This window comes from Lagenorhynchus albirostris, chromosome 2 (assembly GCF_949774975.1).
Source record: "Lagenorhynchus albirostris chromosome 2, mLagAlb1.1, whole genome shotgun sequence".
In the NCBI taxonomy this organism is placed as follows: domain Eukaryota; kingdom Metazoa; phylum Chordata; class Mammalia; order Artiodactyla; family Delphinidae; genus Lagenorhynchus; species Lagenorhynchus albirostris.
In genome coordinates this window covers 71,369,112-71,391,981 of record NC_083096.1, presented here as the reverse complement: position 1 = coordinate 71,391,981, position 22,870 = coordinate 71,369,112, and the positions used below count along the sequence as shown (strand labels likewise).

The 22,870-nt window shown below is 39.5% G+C and overlaps 2 protein-coding genes across 3 annotated transcripts; one reads left to right on the top strand and one right to left on the bottom strand.

The window, feature by feature from the left end:
* The first annotated feature begins 890 nt into the window (after nt 1–890).
* On the top strand, nt 891–11,352 carry FCER1A (Fc epsilon receptor Ia). Of its 2 annotated transcripts, XM_060142268.1 has the most exons (5): nt 891–962; nt 1,378–1,398; nt 7,648–7,902; nt 9,406–9,663; nt 11,139–11,352. In XM_060142268.1, exons 1-5 carry the CDS (start codon nt 908–910, stop codon nt 11,324–11,326), a joined length of 777 nt encoding a protein of 258 aa, XP_059998251.1. In that variant the 5' UTR covers nt 891–907; the 3' UTR covers nt 11,327–11,352. The 2 variants fall into 2 exon arrangements, with proteins under 2 accessions (XP_059998251.1, XP_059998252.1); XM_060142269.1 differs by lacking the exon at nt 7,648–7,902 and having other exon boundaries at nt 908–962.
* Nucleotides 11,353–16,321: 4,969 nt separating this feature from the next.
* LOC132515439 (olfactory receptor 10J4-like) lies at nt 16,322–17,370 on the bottom strand. Its single transcript, XM_060141858.1, is given in 2 exon segments — nt 16,322–16,878; nt 16,881–17,370. Coding segments are annotated over 2 exon segments (1,047 nt in total).
* Nucleotides 17,371–22,870: the final 5,500 nt, after the last annotated feature.

Genomic DNA, 22,870 nt, shown 5'->3' with positions numbered 1-22,870 from the left:
ATAAAAAGGGAAAAATGGTGGGAAAGAAAATAAAATAAATTATATGACCGAGATCCCTGTAAGTTAAGGCTTAATGTCTGCCTTCCTGTGTTGTGAGCCCCATCAGGACCCCATGGGAGAGAAGGAGTCTCTGAAAATATCTCTAATTTGGCTGGTTGGATAGTGGATCATCAGGGAAGCAGATGAAAATTTGTGACTTTGTGAACTAATGTATCAGCAGGAAATTAGGTAATAAGAGGATTGGTAGCTCTGCAGAACCACAACAGAATTTCAGCAATTGCTGGCCATACTTGCATAAACAATATATCATCATGATTAAGAGTTTTACTCTGGGATTAGATTTTTTAAATATTTTGAGTCCCAAATTAGCCATTTACTAGGGAATACCCTAAGACAAGCTACTTCACCTCTCTAAGTTCCAATTTTCTTATCTATAAAATGTCAATAACAATGGTACCTCCTTCATAGGTTTATTGTGAGAAATGAATGAAATACCAGATGTATTTATCATACTGCCTGGCATATATTAGGTGTTGAATAATTAACTGTTGTTGTTTTATTCTGCTCTCCCTGGCACCCCACTTTTCTAAGTTGCAAATGACATAGCTATACATTGACAGTTTAAGAAAGCTCTGTGCCCGTGTGCCTAGCTCTATGCCTCTTTACCACTAGATTCCACATGTGTACACGGAAGTGGGATGGAGAGTGCAGTATGCGGGTAAATACAAAATTGTCCTATTAGGCACCACCCTGAATATTATCTCCAGAGAAGGAAGCAAACCTAGGTGCAGCTGATGAGTTAATGAGATATGAAACAGAGAACATTTCCTTCTCCTTTTTAGTTTCAAGCTTACTCTAAGGCCCTAGGTCTCTCCAGGCCAGTTGGCACCTGGCAGCCACAGAGGAAATGCCTACTGCCATGGGAACCCCTGCACTGCTGTGGATAGCTCTGCTGCTCTTCTGTAAGTAGAGATCAGTTACTGACCCCTGAAGGGGCCAAAATGGATTGGGAGAGCAGCTGGAGTGGGAAAGTTGATCATTTTACTGGTGACTTTTTCTAGTCTATGTGCAAACCGTGGGGAATTTCCCAGGGATTCTGTAGGGAAGGCAAGCTGGATAGCAGAGGAAGTGGGGCTGAACACCATCTAAGGGGGAAGCTGGACTGAAAGTCTGGTCCTTGCTATCATGCTGGCATCTTCCAGAGGGCAAGGGAGGAAAGACAGAAGCTCCTTCCTTCCCTGAGTCAGATTCCTGGAAAGATGGTTGGCCCTTAAAACTTCATGGATGTAAACCTCATCACCACTTCCAGATCCCAGTCTTTAGGTGTCCAGAAGGCTGGGGATAGACACTAACGTATCCTCTCTGGACTTTTTGCAGCTCCAGATGGCATATCAGCAGGTGAGACCTCTGTCCTTGTTCCCTCAGCATTTCAATGTGTCTGGGACTTGCCCTCCCTTCACTCTTTCCCTTCATCCCATCATCTATTTTCTAATGATTATTAATCTGCTCTTCCCTGTCCAACCCACTTCCACCTTGCATAATCTTCCTTTATCCCCCCATTTAAAAGTTTCCCACATGCCACTTCATTCTCTCAAGTCACCCTTTCCTCTTTAATGCCAACAATCATGTCTGTTGAGCATCTAAGTGTCTCAGCCACTCCTCCAGCCACTATCATGTAAACTTGTTCTTTTTTTAAATTTTTTTATACAGCAGTTTCTTATTAGTTATTTATTTTATACATATTAGTGTATATATGTCAATCCCAATCTCTCAATTCATCCTACAACACCCGATCCCTGCTTTCTCCCCTTTGTGTCCATACATTTGTTCTCTACATCTGTGTCTCTATTTCTGCCTTGCAAACCAGTTCATCTGTACCATTTTTCTAGATTCCATATATATGTGTTAATATACGATATTTGTTTTTCTCTTTCTGAATTACTCACTCTGTATGACAGTCTCTAGATCCATCCACATCTCTACAAATGGCCCAACTTCGCTCCTTTTTATGGCTGAGTAATATTCCATTGTATATATGTACCACATCTTCTTTATCCATTCGTCGGTTGATGGGCATTTAGGTTGCTTCCATGACCTGGCTATTGTAAATAGTGCTTCAATGAACACTGGGGCGCATGTGTCTTTTTGAATTATGGTTTTCTCTGGGTATATGCCCAGTAGTGGGATTGCTGGGTCATATGGTAATTCTATTTTTAGTTTATTAGGGGACCTCCATACAGTTCCCCATAGTGGCTGTATCAATTTACATTCCCACCAAGAGTGCAAGAGGGTTCCCTTTTCTCCACACCCTCTCCAGCATTTGTTGTTTGTAGATTTTCTGATGATGCCCATTTTAACTGGTGTGAGGTGATACCTCACTGTAGTTTTGATTTGCATTTCTCTAATAATTAGTGATGTTGAGCAGCTTTTCATGTGCTTCTTGGCCATCTGTATGTCTTCTTTGGAGAAATGTCTATTTAGGTCTTCTGCCCATTTTTGGATTGGGTTGTTTTTTTTAATATTGAGTTGCATGAGCTGTTTATATATTTTGGAGATTAATCATTTGTCTGTTGATTCATTTGCAAATATTTTCTCCCATTCTGAGGGTTGACTTTTAGTCTTGTTTATAGTTTCCTTTGCTGTGCAAAAGCTTTTAAGTTTAATTAGGTCCCATTTATTCATTTTTGCTTTTATTTCCATTACTCTAGGATGTGAATCAAAAAAGATCTTGCTATGATTTATGTCGAAGAGTGTCCTTCCTATGTTTTCCTCTAAGAGTTTTATAGTGTCTGGTCTTACATGTAGTTCTTTAATCCATTTTGAATTTATTTTGTGTATGGTGTTAGGGAGTGTTCTAATTTCATTCTTTTACATGTAGCTGTCCAATTCTCCCAGCACAAATTATTGAAGAGACTGTCTTTTCACCATTGTATATCCTTGCCTCCTTTGTCATAGAGTAGTTGACCATAGGTGCATGGGTTTGTCTCAGGGCTTTCTATCTTGTTCCATTGATCTATATTTCTGTTTTGTGCCTGTACCATATTTTCTCGATTACTGTAGCTTTGTAGTATAGTCTGAAGTCAGAGAGTCTGATTCCTCCAGCTCCGTTTTTATTTCTCAAGATTGCTTTGGCTATTCAGGGTCTTTTGTGTCTCCATACAAATTTTAAGATTTTTTTGTTTTAGTACTGTAAAAAAATGCCATTGGTAATTTGATAGGGATTGCATTGGATCTGTAGATTGCTTTGAGTAGTATAGTCATTTTCACAATATTTATTCTTCCAATCCAAGAACATAGTATATCTCTCCATCTGTTTGTATCATCTATGATTTCTTTCATTAGTGTCTTATAGTTTTATGCATACAGGTCGTTCTGACATGATCTTTCATTGTTAGTGGATAGGACTGCAAGAGACTTCTGCTCATTAATTTTGTATCCTGAAACTTTACCAAATTCATTGATTAGCTCTAGTTATTTTCTAGATCTTTAGGGTTATCTATGTAGGGTATCGTGTTATCCACAAACAATGACAGTTTTACTTCTTTTCCAATTTGGATTCCTTTTACTTCTTCTTCTTCTCTGATTGCCATAGCTAGGACTTCCAAAACTATGTTGAATAAGAGTGGCGAGAGTGGATATCCTTGTCTCGTTCCTGAACTTAGAGGAAATGCTGTCACTTTTTTCAACATTGAGAATGATGTTTGCTGTGGGTTTGTTGTATATGGCCTTTATTATGTTGAGGTTGGTTCCCCCTATGCCCACTTTATGGAGAGTTTTTATCATAAATCGGTGTTGAATTATGTCAAAAGCTTTTTCTGCATCTATTGAGGTGATCATATGTTTTTTATTATTCAATTTGTTAATATGGTGTATCACATTGATTGATTTGCATATACTTTAGAATCCTTGCATCCCTGGGATAAGTCCCACTTGATCATGGTGTATGATCTTTTTTACTGTGTTGTTGGATTCTGTTTGCTAGTATATTGTTGAGGATTTTTGCATCTATATTCATCAGTGATATTCGTCTGTAATTTTCTTTTTTTGTAGTATCTTTGTCTGGTTTTGGCATCAGGGTGATGGTGGCCTTGTTGAATGAGTTTGGGAGTGTTACTTCCTCTGCAATTTTTTGGAAGAGTTTGAAGAGGATGGGTGTTAGCTTTTCTCTAAATATTTGATAGAATTCACCTGTGAATCCATCTGGTCCTGAACTTTTGTTTGTTGGAAGATTTTAAATCACAGTTTCAATTTCATTACTTGTGATTGGTCTGTTCATATTTTCTATTTCTTCCTGGTTCCATCTTGGAAGGTTTTACCTTTCTAATAATTTGTCCATTTCTTTTAGGTTGTCCATTTTTTTGGCATAGAGTTGCTTGTAGTAGTATCTTATGATGCTTTGTATTTCTGCAGTGTCTGTTGTAACTTCTCCTTTTCATTTCTAATTTTATTGATTTGAGTCCTCTCCCTCTTTTACTTGATGAGTCTGGCTAAAGGTTTATCAATTTTGTTTGTCTTCTCAAAGAATCAGCCTTTAGTTTTATTGATCTTTGCAATTGTTTTCTTTCCATTCCATTTATTTCTGCTCTGATTTTATGATTGCTTTCCTTCTGCTAACTTTGGGGTTTTGTTTTTTCTTTCCTTAGATCCTTTAGGTGTAAGGTTAGATTGTTCATTTGAGATTTTTCTTGTTTCTTGAGGTAGGATTGTATTGCTATAAACTTCCCTCTTAGAACTGCTTTGCTGCATCCCATAGGTTTTGGATCATCATGTTTTCATTGTCATTTCTCTCTAGGTATTTTTTGATTTCCTCTTTGATTTATTCAGTGATCTCTTGGTTATTTAGTAATGTATTGTTTAGCCTCCATGTGTTTGTGTTTTTTACATTTCTTCCCCTGTAATTCATTTCTAATCTCACAGCACTGTGGTTGGAAAAGATGCTTGATATGATTTCAATTTTCTTAAGTTTACCAAGGCTTGATTGTGACCCAAGAGGTGATCTATCCTGGAGAATGTGCTGTGTGCACTTGAGAAGAAACTGTAATCTGCTCTTTTAGGATGGAGTGTCCTATAAATGTCAGTTAAATCTATCTGGCCTATTGTGTCATTTTAAGCTTGTGTTTCCTTATTAATTTTCTGTTTGGATAATCTGTTCATTGGTGTGAGGTGTTAAAGTCCTCCACTATTTGTGTTACTGTTGATTTCCTCTTTTATAGCTGTTAGCATTTGTCTTATTTATTGAGGTGCTCCTATGTTGTGTGCATATATAATTGTTATATCTTCTTCTTGGGTTCATCCCTTGATCATTATGTAGTGTCCTTCCTTGTCTCTTATAATATTCTTTATTTTAAAGTCTATTTTATCTGATATAAGTATTGCTACTCCAGCTTTCTTATGACTTCCATTTGCTTGGAGTATCTTTTTCCATCTCCTCACTTTCAGTCTGTAAGTGTCCCTAGGTCTGAAGTGGGTCTCCTGTAGACAGCATATATATGGGTCTCATTTTTGTATCCATTTAGCAAGCCTGTGTCTTTTGGTTGGAGCATTTAATCCATTCATGTTTAAGGTAATTATCAATATGTATGTTCCTATGACCACGTTCTTATTTGTTTTGGGTTTGTTTTTGTAGGTCCTTTTCTTCTCTTGTGTTTCCCACTTATTTAATTTCCTTTAGAATTTGTTTTAGAGCTCGTTTGGTGATTATGAATTCTCTTAGCTTTTGCTTGTCTGTAAAGCTTTTGATTTCTCCATCGGATCTGAATGAGATCCTTGCGGGGTAGAGTAATCTTGGTTATAGATTCTTCTCTTTCATCACTTTAAATATATCATGGCACTCACTTCTGGCTTGTAGAGATTCTGTTGAGAAATCAGCTGTTAACCTTATGGGAGTTCTCTTGTATGTTATTTGTCATTTTTCCCTTGTTGCTTTTAATAATTTTTCTTCTTTAATTTTTGTCAATTTGATTATTATATGTCTTGGTGTGTTTCTTCTTGGGTTCATCCTGCCTGGGACTCTCTGTGCTTCCTGGACTTGGGTGGCTATTTCCTTTCCCATGTTAGCAAAGTTTTCAACTATAATCTTTTCAAATATTTTCTTGGGTCCTTTTTCTCCCTGTTCTCCTTTTTAGGGACCTCCCTGTTCTCCATTATAGGGACCCCTATAATGAGGATGTTGGTGCATTTAATGTTGTCCCAGAAGTCTCTTAGGCTGTCTTCACTTATTTTCATTCTTTTTTCTTTATTCTGTTCCACAGCAGTGAATTCCACCATTTTGTCTTCAGGTCACTTATCCGTTCTTCTGCCTCAGTTATTCTGCTATTGATTCCTTCTAGTGTACTTTTCATTTCAGTTATTATATTGTTGATCTCTGTTTGGTTGTTCTTTAATTCTTCTAGGTCTTTGTTAAACATTTCTTGTATGTTCTCGGTCTTTGCCTCCATTCTTTTTCTGAGGTCCTGGATCATCTTCATCATCATTATTCTGAATTCTTTTTCTGGAAGGTTGCCTATTTCCACTTCATTTAGTTGTTTTTCTGGGGTTTTATATTGTTCCTTCATCTGGTAAATAGTCTTCTGCCTTTTCATTTTGTCTATCTTTCTGTAAATGTGGTTTTTGTTCCACAGGCTGCAGGATTGTTGTTTTTCTTGTTTCTGCTCTGCTTGTGTTGGAGGGTCTCCTGCAGGGGGCTCAAGGTGGGGTGGATAGTGGCTGTGGCTCACCACAGGGACAAGGCACTGGCAGCAGAAGTTCTTGGATGCATTCCTTGGCATGAGCCCTCCCAGCGTCCACCATTAACCCCACCAAAGAGCCTGTAGTTCTCATTTCAATTCTTACACCATCATCACTGTTATTATTATTGCCATTTTATAATTGAGGATGCTGAAACTCAGATTAAGTCATTTTCTGGAGGTTACACAGCTAACAAAGGACTGGATTGTAACATAAGTCCCTTGAATCCAAGTCTTTCAGCAGCTTCATCTCTTCCTCATCACCACCTGGCTGCTTCCAAAGTTTCTGTTCAAATTTGTGCCATATCTCTTTGTCCCTGAAAGACTTTTAAGACTGATCCTCTTGGCACTTCTCACTACCATCCAGAATTGACATATATTTTTAATTCCATATTCACTCACAGTTAAATAGTCATAAAAATTTAGAGCTGGGAGAGATCATGTATTTCATCTAGTCCAATACCTTAATTCATCCATTATTCACTCATTCATCAACTCAATAAATATTTAATGAACACTTACTGTGTAATAGTCACTGTGCTGAGTTATGGTTGAACATCACAGACATAATCTCTGCCTGAAGAGACTGCAGTCCTCATTTACAGACATTGGAACTGAAATTTAGAGAATTAGAGGGAGTTATCCTACATCACATAGTAAATTTGCTTGTTTGTTTTTGAATATGCTGCATTTGTGTCTTATGTTTCTCCCTAGGTTGGGAGCTCTGTGGAGCCACAACACCCTTGTCTCCTTCCTTTAATCCTAGGAATCAGGACAGCTTCTTATCACCAATGGTATAAGTAAGGGTAGACTGACCATTGATTGTCTGACTATTGGTACGTCTGTACTTTGGAGTCTGTACAGTTTTCAATGATATTTTTCCCCCTTCTATGTCTCTTTCCACAATCTGCTCTTCTGAAAGCCATCTGGAGATCTAAGGTATCCTTGAATCCCCCATGGAACAGAATATTTAGAGGAGAGAATGTGACTCTTACATGTGGAGGGAACAGTTCTCATGAAGATGACTCCACTTTGTGGACCCACAACAAAAACTCTTTGGAAGCAAAAACTTCACATTGGGACATCATAAATGCAAGCATCCAGGACAGTGGGGACTATAGATGCCAAAGCAAAGGATTTTTCATGAGTGAACCTGTGTACCTAGATGTCATCAGTGGTAAGTTCCAGGGTTATGGAAATATCAGTTCTCTCATGTGAGGAATGGCCCATCTGAAGATGGGGAGAAAGCAAGTTATTCCAAGGTTTAGGGCACCAAGGTGGGACTCAGCATCTCTCACCAGACCTGTCCATCTCGCTTCTTCTACCTCTACTCCTTCTGTCAGCCATTCTGCCTTCTTTCAAGATTCTGGCAATCTCCCAGTGTTACTCCTCTACTCTATTTCACTTCTGACTATCTTTTCTACATAGGTGCAGATGCATGTTTTATGGTCAAATGGCATGTTGGATATGTGAACATTGCAAATAGCTGTATATGTTAAATAGGATCAAAAGATTGATTTAAAGATTTGCTCTGCAATTTCCATGTATCACAACCTGAATATTAAGTTGCACTCTTCATTTTGAAAGACCTCTCTCTACATTCCTCATGTCCTCTGCTTTTACTTAAGAACAAATCTTATGTTTGCTTCATCTTTATTACTGTCAACAATTAGTGCAGCATGCTTAGGCACATGTGGGTTAGTCCGTAAATGTTTAATGAACAAAGCAATGATTTCATTTGCATGGCTAGCTCATTGTTATATTTTGCTTTATATTTTTAAATAAAAAAATATTTTAAAGCATAAACATACTTTGTATTTTTCTCGAGTAAAAAGAGATGTTTCAACAGCTGTGTACAAATTCCAAATAGAAACTAAAGCAGTGTAAAACATCTTCTTTATTTCTTTGGAGTAGATTCTAGAAAAGTCCTCAAGGATCATTCCTAAATAAAATACGCTTGTGCAACCTAGCCACATTTCCATTGAAAAGTCTCCTTTGGTGAATGCTTTTCAATTCTTAAAATGACATTAGCCATGCAACCTGACTCTTATATTTTACTGACTCATTATTGACAAACGTTTGTTGAGAACCTACCAACTCCTAGGTATTGTGTTAGGCATTGGAGATATGATGTAAGGAACAGGCATGCCCCAGACCTCTGAAATATAGAGCCCAATGAGGAAAAGGACATCCAATCAGTACTTACACAAATAACTAATTAAAAGTGTGATACATGTTCTGAAGAAGTCAGGGGCTAACTGTGACTAATAGAACTGGGAAGCACCTATAAGGTTAGAGAGGACAAAACAGACACTCTCCTAGGCTAAGACTCCCCAGGCATAGTGGGTTTATTTCCCCCTTAGTGACTAAATGCAACAATGGAGCTGAGTGTGATAATGGGTTTCAGGCCTTCTATGGGTGGGCTCATTAGAAAGGTCAGCGATGTTGTGGTCCCAGAATTACTTTTCTGGAGAGAGGATTTATCAATAGAGGAGACAGGCTATAAGCATTATTTTTTGTTTCTTTTTTATTGACCTTATGAGCCAAGAAATGGGTTAATGATAAAGGTTTCTGACACACACTCTCTGCATGACCTCTTTTATCTACTTTTATTTTATTTTTATTTATTATTAATTTTATCTATCATTGTTGAATAAATGACATAAAAAATGCTCTTCAGACTGGCTGCTCCTTCAGGCCTCTGCTGAGATAGTGTTGGAGGGCGAGCCCCTCTTCCTCAGGTGCCACAGCTGGAGGAATCTGAATGTCTACAAGGTGACTTACTTCAAGAATGACAAAGCCCTTAAGTACTGGTATGAGAACCACAACATCTCCATTACCAACGTCACAGCAGGGGACAGTGGCACCTATTACTGCATGGGCATAATTCAGCAGATACTCCATACTTCTAATCACCTCAGCATTAAAATAAAAAAAGGTAAGTTGGTGAAGTAAAAGGAAGGAGTTCATAGCAGGGGAAAGGAGAAAGAGCATTTGAGCCTAAAGTGATGGCAGCTATAGAATGGGGGCAGCTGTGATCCCTTGGAAAGTCTATTAGACTTGCAATGAGGGGACCAGGGGTAGAGTGTATCCCTCAGTCTGTCTTAGATTCCTTACTTGTTCAATGGCAACAGTGATACCTGCTCACATGGAATTTTTATAAATATTAAATGTAATATTTGTGAAATGGATTGTTAAATACTAGCCAAGCAAAGTCATCTGTTGTTCCTGGGGAGAAATTTATATTTAACAAATTGAAAGAGAGTTTCAAAGTTGAAGAAACAAAAGCTATAAAGAGCTTGAAGAGTCTATTCTAGCCTAGGAGGGATGGGAAAGGAAACCAACAAGTCAATAGGCTGTGTGCCTGTGAATTAGGAGATGAGAGAGAGGGCTTGATGAGGAAAGAATAGGCAGGTGGGCTACCTCTCTAGCCAATGAAAAAGGCTGCTCTTTCCAAACTTCATATAAAAAAGTGAGCCTTTGAAATATTTGCCTTGCAATGAAGAAATCAGACTTTTGCTTGGTGGACTTTGCTCATGCTAATATCTTAAAAAGCATGAGACCAGAAGCCAGAATTAAGCTCTAATGGTTGCTTTCTGTTCACTAATTTGAGACATGTTATTTTATTGTTGCTGGGCTTCTAGTACCCTTATCTGTGAAATAAAGGATTTGGACTAGACTCCACTAGAATCACTTGGGAAATTTAAAAAAAAATTGATATCTGTATATCATCCCTTGAGATTCTGATTTAATTGGTTTGGAATGAGACCTGGGCATCAGTATTTAAAATCTCTTTCAGGTAATGGTAATATGCAGCCAGGGTTGAGAGACATCAGTCTAAGTGATCTGTAAGTAATTTCTGGCTGTAATATTCTAGGGTTCTATAATTCTAGAGCAATCACAAAAAAAATCAGTACTTTGCAAATAGAGTAACGGAATCACAAAACAGTGGAATTGGAAGGCAACTTAAATATGATCTAGTCTAATATCTTCAATTCACCCAACAGACATGCAATAAATGATGACTGATTGATTGATTGATTGACAAATAAGGCACTGGTGACCCCCTGCCCTCATTCTGTCTCCTTTCCACCTCTGAATCATATGTGGATGTTGGTCTTGTCAGCTCCAAAGAAGTGGCCATCTTTCCTATGACCTTTCCCCTTGGGCATAATGGCTAGACAAACCATTAGACAGGGGCTGTGGGGGAAATACTCAGGATTCCCTAGGGCTCCAGGGAGCACAGACTGAGGAACCCAAACTCATGAGTGTTTTCTCTCTGCTTCTGGATGGCATATCATGCTAGAAAATGAAAGACCATGTTGGGTCCTTCTCTGAGGGAGGATGACACCCTTAAACTCATTTTTCAGTTTCTAATATGAGTTATGTTTCTTGTTGTTGATTCCACTCCAGCTTCCCGAAGCAAATATTTGTGGCTACAATTTCTTATCCCATTGTTGGTGAAGATTCTGTTTGTTGTGGACACAGTGTTGTTTATCTCGACCCAGCAGCAGTTCACATTTCTCTTGAAGATTAAGAGAACCAGGAAAGGCAACAAATTTATGGACCCACAGCCCAGACCAGAACCCCCAAAGAACTGATGTTACTGCTCAAGAAACATCTGCAATAGCAATTTCTTTCTGGCATTAGCAATTGCTTCTTAATGGTTAAACACAGCTCACAAGGTACCAAGTGCGCAAGGCTTTACAGAACTGCTTCATTAAACCAATCAAAACTGGTCAAGTGGCATGTAATAGTAAGTGCTCAATAAACATCATTTAAATAAGTAAAAGAATGAATAGATTCATTTATTAGTATTAAAAGAGATGTACAACTTGAATAAAAGAAGTATAAAACCACATAACATGACATTCCTAAGTATTTGAGCCTAATTTCTTTTCTGCTTCTAGAGGCAAGAACCATGAAGGTCTAGATTAGAAATGTTCTCTCTTCTAATGTTATCTCCATTGTAAGTCTGAGCTAGGAATGAGAAGACATGATAGAATGCTGATGAAGTTGATCATTTTTATGCTCTCTCTTCAACTTACTATCATATGAACTTCTAGTTCTTGGCAGAACCTGGGGCAGCCTTGAGCCATAGGTCTCTGGGGATGAGGCTCAGTCTAAGATTTCCCTGTGATTGTTTCACTCCTCTAATATCTCCCCAATTTAAATCTTTTATACCCTCTTACAGCACCTGAATTAAGCATCTTAGTGAAATTCTAGCAAATAATAATCATAACTCTCATTCTGAAAACAGTCCAGGACTGAATAAGATCTCAGACAAAGACACAGTCTTTGCTCCCCCACCCACACCCCACCTCTGCTTATGGAGACAGTTATAGTGGGGGCCTGGGGAAAGCATTAGGGAGGAGAGGCAACATACTATCAGTGCTGACCAAGAGTTCACAACAGGCAATGGAGGATCAGAGCACCTTTAGTTTACCTGTGTTTTCGAACAATTAATAACGTAACATAAGGATGAAGTGAACTAGGGGAAAATTTGTAAATATCCATGAGACTGACAAGGCCCATTTTCTCCGAAGGATGTTTGGGGCCATAAAGCAGAGAATAATTATTAAAGCTTTTAAAAATATATATAGGTATTTGGTGTTGAGGTGGGGAAAAATTTCCCCTTGACCTCTCTTGAGTTTTTGTGGCTGAACTAATAATAAAATTTACACAAGACAAATTAGCAAGAGAAAAAGAAATACTTTTTAATTCATGTGCACAGAGGTCTCATAGAAATGGGACCTAAAATGTGGTCAAAGCAGGCAGCTTTTATACTTTTTAGACAAAGAAATGATACATTTGAGAGGAATTGACAGGGCAAAGAAGCTTAGGATTGGTGTGCTCAATTCGTGAAGAATCTAAACAGAGTTTGGGCTTGAGGTGGTAAATAAAATAAGTAACAAGTTTGTTTATATAGGCTTCTAAGCCCCGAATTCCCTCTCTCTGGCGGTAAGGGTGTCCTTCTACCTCCAGATGCAAGGAGTATACCTCTCATGTGCGAGATTTATTTCCTACTTTCAGGAAGACAGAAATATATATGGAGGGCTTCCCTGGCGGCACAGTGGTTGAGAGTCCATCTGCCGATACAGGGGACGTGGGTTCGTGCCCCGGTCCAGGAGGATCCCACATGTCGTGGAGCGGCTGGGCCCGTGAGCCATGGCCGCTGGACCTGCGCGTCCGGAGCCTGTGCTCCGCAACGGGAAAGGCCACAAAAGTGAGAGGCCTGCGTACCGCAAAAAAAAAAAAAAAAAAAAAAAAAAAAAAAAAATATATATATATATATATATATATATATATGGAAAAGAATATGAAAAAATATGAGGATATATCCTTTTTCATATTCTTTTCCATTACGGTTTATCACAGGATATTGAATATAGTTCCCTGTGCTATACGGCAGGACCTTGTTGTTTATCCATTCTATATATAATAGTTTGTAACTGCTAATCCCAAACTCCCAATCCATCCATCCCTGATTCTTGAGTAACTTTAATTCAAAATAATCAATATGTCATTGTGGCACATTTAGGGGCAGCCCACCCTGGTCCCCAACGCTGGTATGAACCTCCTTAACACTGTCTCTTTTTTTAAAATCACTTCAGAGAGATAGGAAATGACCAGATTCTCAGGGAATGGCCTTGGCACTTGGCTTTGTGTAAAGAAGCCTGGTGAGTGGAGAAGAGATTTTTCCTGCAGCCATAGGCCAGGAAAAGTCCCTACAGGAAGCTCCTTGGTGTTGTTCCTGGACACTTCCCTACCTTTAAGGAAAGACAGGAGGTCTGTTAGAAGTTATAACCTTGAGACCACAGTCTTACAGAACATTCATTAACAACATCTTGTCTCACAGTGTTTAACACACAGCTATGCATCAGGCTAAAGAGCAAGTTACTTCCTCCTTTATTTAGTCTGAGGCCAAGTGACCCGGAGTTAAGAATTGAGAGAGACTGAACATGAATAGAAAGTCGAGGCTTTATAAGCTTCAGATACATCTTCTGAGGGATTTTCTGAGTCTCTGAGTGACTTTTACTTCTATTTTCACTTTTTCACCTTACCTCCAATTCACTTTTACCTCCATTTTCATCCTCACTCCCAGCTGGCAAGGGCTATGGACAGAGCATAAACCTGGAAGTTTGAGCTGTTGTTAACCAGCTGTGTGACTGGGGCAAGTTCTTGCCAGTCTCTGAGATTCCATTTCTTCTTTGTAACAAGAGGCATTTGGACTAGGTGGTCTCTAAGCTCCCTTTGAGCCCATTTTGTCCTTCATTACGTGGGAACCCAGTTCTATGAGGTGACTCTCCAGCATAAAGGCTAAGAACACATTCCCAAAAAAGCTCTGGTGTAAATTTCTCCTTCATCCTCTACACACTGGTCTCTCCCTTCATTGTGCTCTCCCATGTATCTAAATTTCAGGTTCATACCAAACTTATGTCTACCATTTATTTCCACCTTTTTTCTTCCTGATATTCATACATCTGTTCCATAGGGAATGTGGAACACACAGTGAGGTCTTGAGTATTTTGTGGACCCCCAAAATATGGCATTTATAAAGGTGCTTTTTTATTTCAGTATACATAAAGTCTATCTGTGCCAGGGAGGAAGTATGGAGGTTATACAAATGATTAGAATAGAAATAATTCACCCCAGCTCCACCCTTGGGGCTTCCTCTGTTACCTCCAATATCTTACCAGATTGGTCTAGGCCAGTCCATAGAGCAAATATCTTTCCCATGATGGCTGTTCCAAATTGTCTGCTACAAAATGTCACAAACTCCCAATAATTAGGATTGGTTTTTGAAAATCAAGTTGGTAGCTCCCTACTAGTGGCCAATGGAAGACAAATTTCCTTGGCTACCTCAAGAGTGGAAACTCGGACAAAAGATACACCTTGTATTTTGGGAAATTGAGTACTTGAAGAAAAGCTCTGCTATTTCTCTCTTCTCATTAAATGGGAAATGGGACAACAAGAGAATCTCCTTGAAGTCAGAGATGGGAGCTTTATGCTGAGAATGGCAGAGGTACTCGCCAGCCTGGGTGCCCAGAGAAACTCAGAGAGTATTATTGTCTCCCTGCCTTAAGTTGTCTACCCAGCCCTGGACAGTTAGTTACCAAGCCCAAGTCCCTATCGGGTGCCTTATCAGAAACTGACACTGGTCATCAGACCTTTACCTAACAGCTTTATCTAGACTAAGCAGAACACAATGCAAAAAAAAATTTTTTTAACTGTTTTTGGCAATTCTTGGCTATCCTAACAGAAATAAACTGACTCTATCATTTCTAGAAATCTGGTCACAAAGGCAAAGATATCTTTTATCTCTGGTCAGATAGCACATGCCAGTGTTTCTTGGCAAAGCAAGACATGTTAACTTGACTTAGAAGATTTGTTAATTTCCACTGCCTTGTCCTATCCTCAGCACCCAGCTAACTTCATGACACTCTTACAAGTGATATCTTGCCTCTGCAGCGTCACCCCATGGGATCAGCTGGATTCTAGAGACGGCAAGAACTGGGTTTGAAACTCAGGTTATACCTGTTCTTCAGTATAGAAGGCCAGAGTGAAGTGGAAGGATGAGGGAGAGAGGACCAGGGTATACACCTTCACCTTCTGTGATGCTCAAACATGAAATGCTGTTTTTTACCTCAGGTTTTAAGTTGGGAGTATCTAAGAAGAAATTTCTGAAGATTAACCTCTGACAGCTTAGGAACTTACTGGAAATTTTTTTCATTAAGTCAAGCTTCAGACTTCTGCTCATTAATAAATAATTTCAGAAGTTGTAGTTAAAGTGCTTACATTTATAACACTATTTCAAAGATTTAAGTCTACCCTGCAAAAGGAACTATGATTTTGCTTGGCTTCTTCCAGGCTCCATCCTCTTTCACTCCTGCACTGGAGATGTGAAAAGCATTGAACTGTTCAGCATGCTCTCCTTTCCAAATTGGAGTTTTCTCACCTAAGCATCTTGGGACTATGGACAACCCACCTCTGTGTTCTAGTAGCTGGTGATTTTTTGCCTTCCCACATTTGTACTCCTCATTTCCAGGAATGGTCAGTTAGGGCAGTTCTATCCACTTGGAGAGTGTTTTTTTTTTTTGGCCTTCTGAAGAGTCCTCAGGCTGTGATGAGATATTAGTAAGCAGCAAAAACAGATTACAAGAAAGCCTTCAATGTCCACAGAAAAGGACATGCATGTGTCTCCACACTTATCTGTTAAAATTTTGCATAAATTACTCATACACCCTTAACAACAACAACAGAGGTTTTTCTGAGGTGGTTTCCAAACACTTTGTTCATTAGCTTTCTAGAAACTTGCTGGATTTTGTGCTTTACCGGAGTTGTATAACCCAATATATTCTCAGGGCATATGTAGATGTGTGCATGGGTGTATAACATAGGTATGAGTGATCCAGGCAGGTAAATCTCTCCCCTATATTCTTAAGTGTATGCCAAGTCATTTTCTATCTTCTCTAAAGGAGGTCACAGAGAACCATGACTAGCTCAAATGGAAGTCTCCAATTTTAGCACCCAATTCAATTTAGTCTATTCTTCTTGATCCCGTACTTAAAGGTATTATTGATACAGCATTAAAATTAATACATATTTACAAAATGAAAGAAAAGGCCTTCAATGACCTCCTCACTAAGAGGAGAGGGGCTTTTGCCCCTGGCTCTGCACAGAGCATCTTTGACCTCCTTGTTCCTCAGGCTGTACACGATGGGGTTCAGCAGAGGAGTGATGACAGTGTAGGCCATTGAGATGAGTCTGTCCTGCCCCAGGAAACTCTGGGACTTAGGCTTCAGGTAAATGACGGAGGCACAGCCATAGTGGATGATGACCACTGTGAGGTGGGAGGCACAGATGTCAAAGGCCTTCTTCTGACCCTCAGCTGAAGCAATCTTGAGGATGGTGGAGATGATGAGGACATAGGAGATGAAGACCAGGCCCATGGGTAGAACAAGGACAAAAACACTGACAACAAAGTTGATGATCTCGTTGACAGTGGTGTCTGTGCAGGCCAGCTTCAACAGGGGTCTCATGTCACAGAAGAAGTGAGAGATGACAAAGGCATCACAGAAGGGCAGGCCAAAAACAGATGTTACCTGTACAATGGCCATACCCAGGCCAATTCCCAGGGACCCAGATGCCACTGGATACAGGACTCTTTACCCATGATGACTGAATACTGTAGTGGGTTGCAGATGGCCACATAGCAATCATACCCCCTGGCTGTGAGCAGGAAGCAGTTATTGATACTAAAGGTGAGACAGAAGAAGGGCTGAGTGGCACAGCCTTGGATAGAAATGGGATGATGAGGACTCAGGAGGCTAGAAAGCATACAGGGAATGATGGCCACAGTGTAGCAGGTCTCAGAGATGGACAGTATGCTCAGGAAAAAGTACATGGGAGTATAGAGGTGATGGTCCAGGTGAATAACAATCACAATAATGACATTGCCAAAGAGACTCAGCAGGTACAAAGTTAGAAAGACAACAAAGAAACTAAGCCTGTGCTACCACCCAAAGCTGGGGAAACCTTCAAAAAGGAACTCAGTCACAGCAGTGGAGTTTGGCTTTAGCACTGAGGGAGGTCTAGGTCTAAAAGAGCTGGGCAAAGGAAAGAAATGTGTGATGATAATCATGAAAGACAGTAGGCTGGACCAAGGCCTTCAGTAAAAGGTATGTCCATCCTCTGAACAATGCCCAAGACCTCAAGGGTCATCAGTGTTCAGCTGTTGGTCACTTGCTCAGAGCCATCACCTTCCCCCCACCCTCTTCTTTATTGCTATGGAAGTGTTACCCCAGGACCCTGGGGTTGATGGCAGAGATAGATCTGAGAAGGAAAATACAGACACATCAAAAGATAGATTTGTAGAAATAATTACCTAGCCATTGAAGAGGTGAGTCCAGGTCCAGGAAGAAGCCCAGCTCTATAGTTCCTCCTCCAACACTCTTGATTTAGCCCTTTAAGCATCCAGTGAGGAACAGTGACCTAAGTGAAAGACAAATTCAACACTGTCAAAATGCACTGTCAATATCAAATGTCCCATGAAGGTCCTAGAGTGGCTTCTCCTCCCCAGAACCCTAGGTCCCAGGCTTCACTTCCCTAAACCCTGCGCTAAAGTCTACTGTGATCATGAAAGACTCAAAAAGGGAGCACTTCTAGATATTTTAAGGCCATGCAGGTATTTAGCTTATTTCCTTGAATTCTAGCCAAAAGCAGGAGAGAGGCTGGAATAAGTATGAGGATATCCCTTCAAGTTGCTTCAAGTAGGGAATGGTTTTCCTAGTGTGAGAGCAAAGATAAAGCTCATTTAATCAGTGAAGGGCCAGATGTTCTATTTTTCACTTTAATTTTACATATTCCAAGTTGTGATGAGGATAGAATTGAGCTTATTCCACGTGAGCTCAGAATTGGAGACTATACTGGAACAGAGTTAACCTTGCCCTTAAACCCATATCTACTCCTGATTACCCACCATGTTTAACCATTACCTCCATTCAGGAAGCTGAGAACCATCCTAACTATCTCCCTTCCCTTTTCTATCCTGAAGACAGTGCCTCCTGAAATTCTCTCCACTCTGTCCCTTCTTCTCCATGCTTTCTACCAACACTCAACTTTTGACCACCATCATCATTCTCTATGATGACTGCAATGGTCTCCTAACTAATCCCCCTCATTTCAGTTGACCTTAGTCCAAGTCTTCCTTCCGAATGTTGTCATAACATTCTTTTTTTTTCTCTTTTTTCCTTTAACATCTTTATTGGACTATAATTGCTTTACAATGTTGTATTAGTTTCTGCTGTATAACAAAGTGAATCAGCTATGTGCATACGTATATCCCCATATCCCCTCCCTCTTGTGTCTCCCTCCCACCCTCCTTGGTGGTTGCAAAGCACTGAGCTGATCTCCCTGTGCTATGCAGCTGCTTCCCACTAGCTATCTATTTTACATTTGGTAGTGTATATAAGTCAATGTTACTCTCTCACTTCGTCCCAGCTTCCCCTTCCCCTTCCCTGTGTCCTCAAGTCCATTCTCTACATCTGTGTCTTTATTCCTGTCTTGACCCTAGGTTCATCAATCAGAAAGAGAAAAACAATACCGTATACTAACATAACATTCTTTAAAAAAAAAGTCTGCTAATGGAGACTTCTTGCATAAATTCCTTCAGTAGCCCCTCTACATTTTAAGCATAATATTTAAACTCATTTATAAATTGAATATAGTAATACTCCACAGAGTTGCCATAAGCGTTACATGGGTTAATGTCTTTGAAGAGTTTGACATGCACTTGATACATAGGAAGCCCTTAATAAATAGTAGTTTTATTTGTACTTCTTCTTCTTCTTTTTTTTTCTTTTGGTCACGATGCACAGATCTTAGTTCCCCAACCAGGAATTGAACCTGGGCCCCTGGCAGTGAAAGTGCTGAGTTCTAACCACTGGACCACCAGGGAATTCCCTAGTACTTCTTTTTGTTTTCCACATATGAACCAGTTTAAATATTTAAGAGATGCAGTAGGAGATAGACAGTCTTCAGCCTAGAATTCTAGGATGTGTAAAGAAGCCTGTGATTATCTTAGCCTTGATTTTATAAATTTTATCATTTCCCTTCCAATTGTTCATATGGACTTTTTCATACACTTTAAAAATCTTTCCTGAGGTACACTGATCAGAACAATGCACTGCTACGTGTACTATATCAACACAGGTATGAATCAGGTAGAATAAGACATTCATTTTTGCTTCTAATCCCCTTCTTGAAGATGCCCAACATTTTACTTCTCCCTTAGATCACAGTAGCCCACCCAGATAATATATCTAAGACTAACATTCAGTGACTTCTAGATTGCATTTCTGGATTATAAGTAATAGTTTGGAATCCACCACTATAAAATCACAGTTTTCATTATACTTGCACACTTGATTTGAAAGTCATCCAGGTTATTCTTTTTTTTTTTTAAATGGAGTTAGCATAGTATCCTCAGTCCCTTCTAGTCTTGTGACTGATTTTTTAAAAAATTAATTAATTTATTTTTGGCTGTGTTGGGCCTTTGTCGCTTCATGCAGGCTCTCTCTAGTGTTAAGTGGGGGCCACTCTTCGTTGTGGTGCACGGGCTTGTCATTGCAGTGGCTTCTCTTGTTGTGGAGCATGGGCACTAGGCACGTGGGTTTCAGCAGTTGTGGCACACGGGCTCAGTAGCTGTGGCACACGGGCCCTAGAGTGCAGTCTCAGTAGTTGTGGTGCACGTGCTTAGTTGCTCCGCAGCATGTGGGATCTTCCCGGACCAGGGCTCAAACCCGTGTCCCCTGCAATGGTAGGCGGATCCTCAACCACTGTGCCACCAGGGAAGCCCCCATCTATGTTATTCTTATAACTTAATTCCACTTTCTTGGCCAGAAGATCTTACTCATGCTGGTAGCCTACAATATTTCTGTTTCCCTCCTCCTCCAGACCATTAATCAGCACTAACTGTTGACACCCTAAAAAACTGTACCCCAGCACCATAATGTGGGAGACTCTAACAGATAGGACAATCAGTAAAGGGGTGCAGAGTGGAATGGGGAAATGAAAAACATTGGCAGGGGTAGGATTACTCATCTAGGGTGTAGGAAGGAAACATGAGAGACCAAAAAATAGGGAGAGTACAGATGGACAGAAACCTCAAAATTCAGATAATGTCTTTGACTTTGGAATTTTTACTACCTTTTATTTCTTTCAAATAAATGACACCCCCCCCAAAAAAAAGTGAAACAAAGCCTTCCCCTGACTTCATCATGGATGAATATACTACTTATATTTTTCCTCCAGTGAAGAGAGCTTACTTATCTCATCATTCTCTGGTTTTCTTGTTTGTTTGTTTCCTGTGAATAGTAAAATTTTGCTTCAAATCCAAACAAAACCATTTTTTTTCAACAGTTCAATGGTTGAATAGTCACAAAGTGTAAGTACTGTGCTAATACTAGGACAACAAAGATGACCAAGGAATGGTCCTTGTCCTCATGGAGCTTAGATTTTTGAACGGCCTTTTGTAAAGGACACAATTACAGGCCTTTGAAGTCTTATGTCCCTCTTTCCTATGTTAGTTTACAGATCCGCATTTCCAAAATCATAGAATTCACAATATTCTCTAGGAGAGATCATGTTCCTCCTTGTATAGACTTATCACTGGCTGTGTGATAACTGAATATATACTATAATAAACATTCTGGCATATCAGGAAGTGAAACTCACCAAGTGGCCTATTTCTCGGGTATTCTAGAGAGCTGTATTCATTCCTGAGGGTCATACCCCCCACTCTGGGAATTTGACTGCCTGCAAATTAGATATGGATTTTTATGAATAGTTATAGAATGTTTCCCAGATCATTATCAGTACCTTTCCTGATAATTATTTAAAACCTATCAGTTATTTAAATTTAGACCACATTGTAAAAATTTGCTATTTTAGCAAATAGTCTACTTTTTTTTTTTTTAATCTGAAGGTCACTAATGTCTTACTGAGGAGAGCTATGGTTTAATAGGAATTTCCCCTTCACTGGCAAATCTTTAGATACCTCTTGGACGCAATATATAAAAGAACTGGACAGGAAGGAAACAATGCCTATCCCAGTCTTCCAGTGTCTGAGATTAGAAGTGAAGGACAAAGTCACATTAATTTCCTCTAGATTCTCACAGCCCCTCCTCCTGGAAGAAGCTCCTCATTGAGTCACAAAGTACTAACTCTGGCTTGAGGTTTCTTTATAAGGTGCAAATTGTCTGTTCCAGACTCCTGGGTCTCCTTCCCAAAACAGCACTGACTGCTCCCAAGTGATCAATATCAGAAGACACAATCCAAACAGCAGAATATTTGGAGACATTATTACTCAGTCAGCTCACTTCCTAATCCTGAGGTTAATGTTTTGGAGGGAAGAGTTGCCCTGACCATTACCAGGGCTCCTTCCACCCTGCTACCCTTCCTATTCCTATAAAGTTGAAGGAAAGAACTAGTTCTCCTCCATCCCTAGAATGATGTTATAAAGACTGTAAGATGTAGATACAGCTTCTAAGTAAGAGAAGAGTTGAGGGGCAAAGATTCCAGAAAGAAAGAAAGAAAAGATATGTGGAAATGTTAGCCTGACACCCAATTCTTTGTAGTTTCCTTGAGGAACTGTAACTTGTCTGTATTCTTTGGTCAAAAGACTGAAAAAATGGCAGTGTCCATATGCTTAAGGGCTATACCCTAGGCAAAAGGGTAAAGTGGAAATAAGTTAACCCTCACAAAGACTGAATCCAGATCAATTTTACTTAATACCTATTTGTGTTAATTTGCTCTTGCTTCTCTAGAGGAAGGTAATATAATGTACATCCTCAATTTATTTTTACAATTTACAATTTTTTTTTTCATTTATAACAGAGGTAGGCAAACTACAGCCTACTGGCCCATGAGCCTACCAGTGGTTTTTGCACAGCCTGCAAGCTGTATAATGGTTTTTACATCTATAAATGATATAGAGTGTCCAGGATGTGATAAAAATACAATAAACATACCGGGAGAAAAGACCAAAAGGCTAAAGATCAAGGAAAAAAAAAAAAAGGACTCAACAGAAACAGACCCATAAAAAAAAATCACTGTATTAAAATTACCTGATACAACTTTAAGATAAATAGATTGTAGCAAATGCACCTAAGGTGACCCTCAATGAGTCACACCCATGTATAATACAGTCCTCTCCTCTGGACTGTGGGCAGAACTGTGACTTGCCTCTACTCAAGAGAATAAAGCAAAGGTGATGGATGTCACACCCATGCTTATAATACATCTATAAAAATTCACCTCAGCATACAGGAACAAGAGATAGTTCCTTGCTGGCTCTGAAGAAATAAGCTACCAAGTTTTGAGAGGGCTTACAAGAAGGCCATTTGGCAAGGAATGTGGACAGCCTCTAGGAACAGAGCAATCTCGGTTGGCAGCTGGTAAGAAAACACAACCTCTGTCCTATAACCACAAGGAACTAATTCTGCCAACAACCGTGTAAGCTTGGAAGAGTACCTGAGGCATATGAAACCCAGTTAAAAGGTCTAGCATATGTGTAATTGGAGTTACCCATGGATAAGAGAGGTAGAATATATCAGACACAATATATGAAGAAATCATAGCCA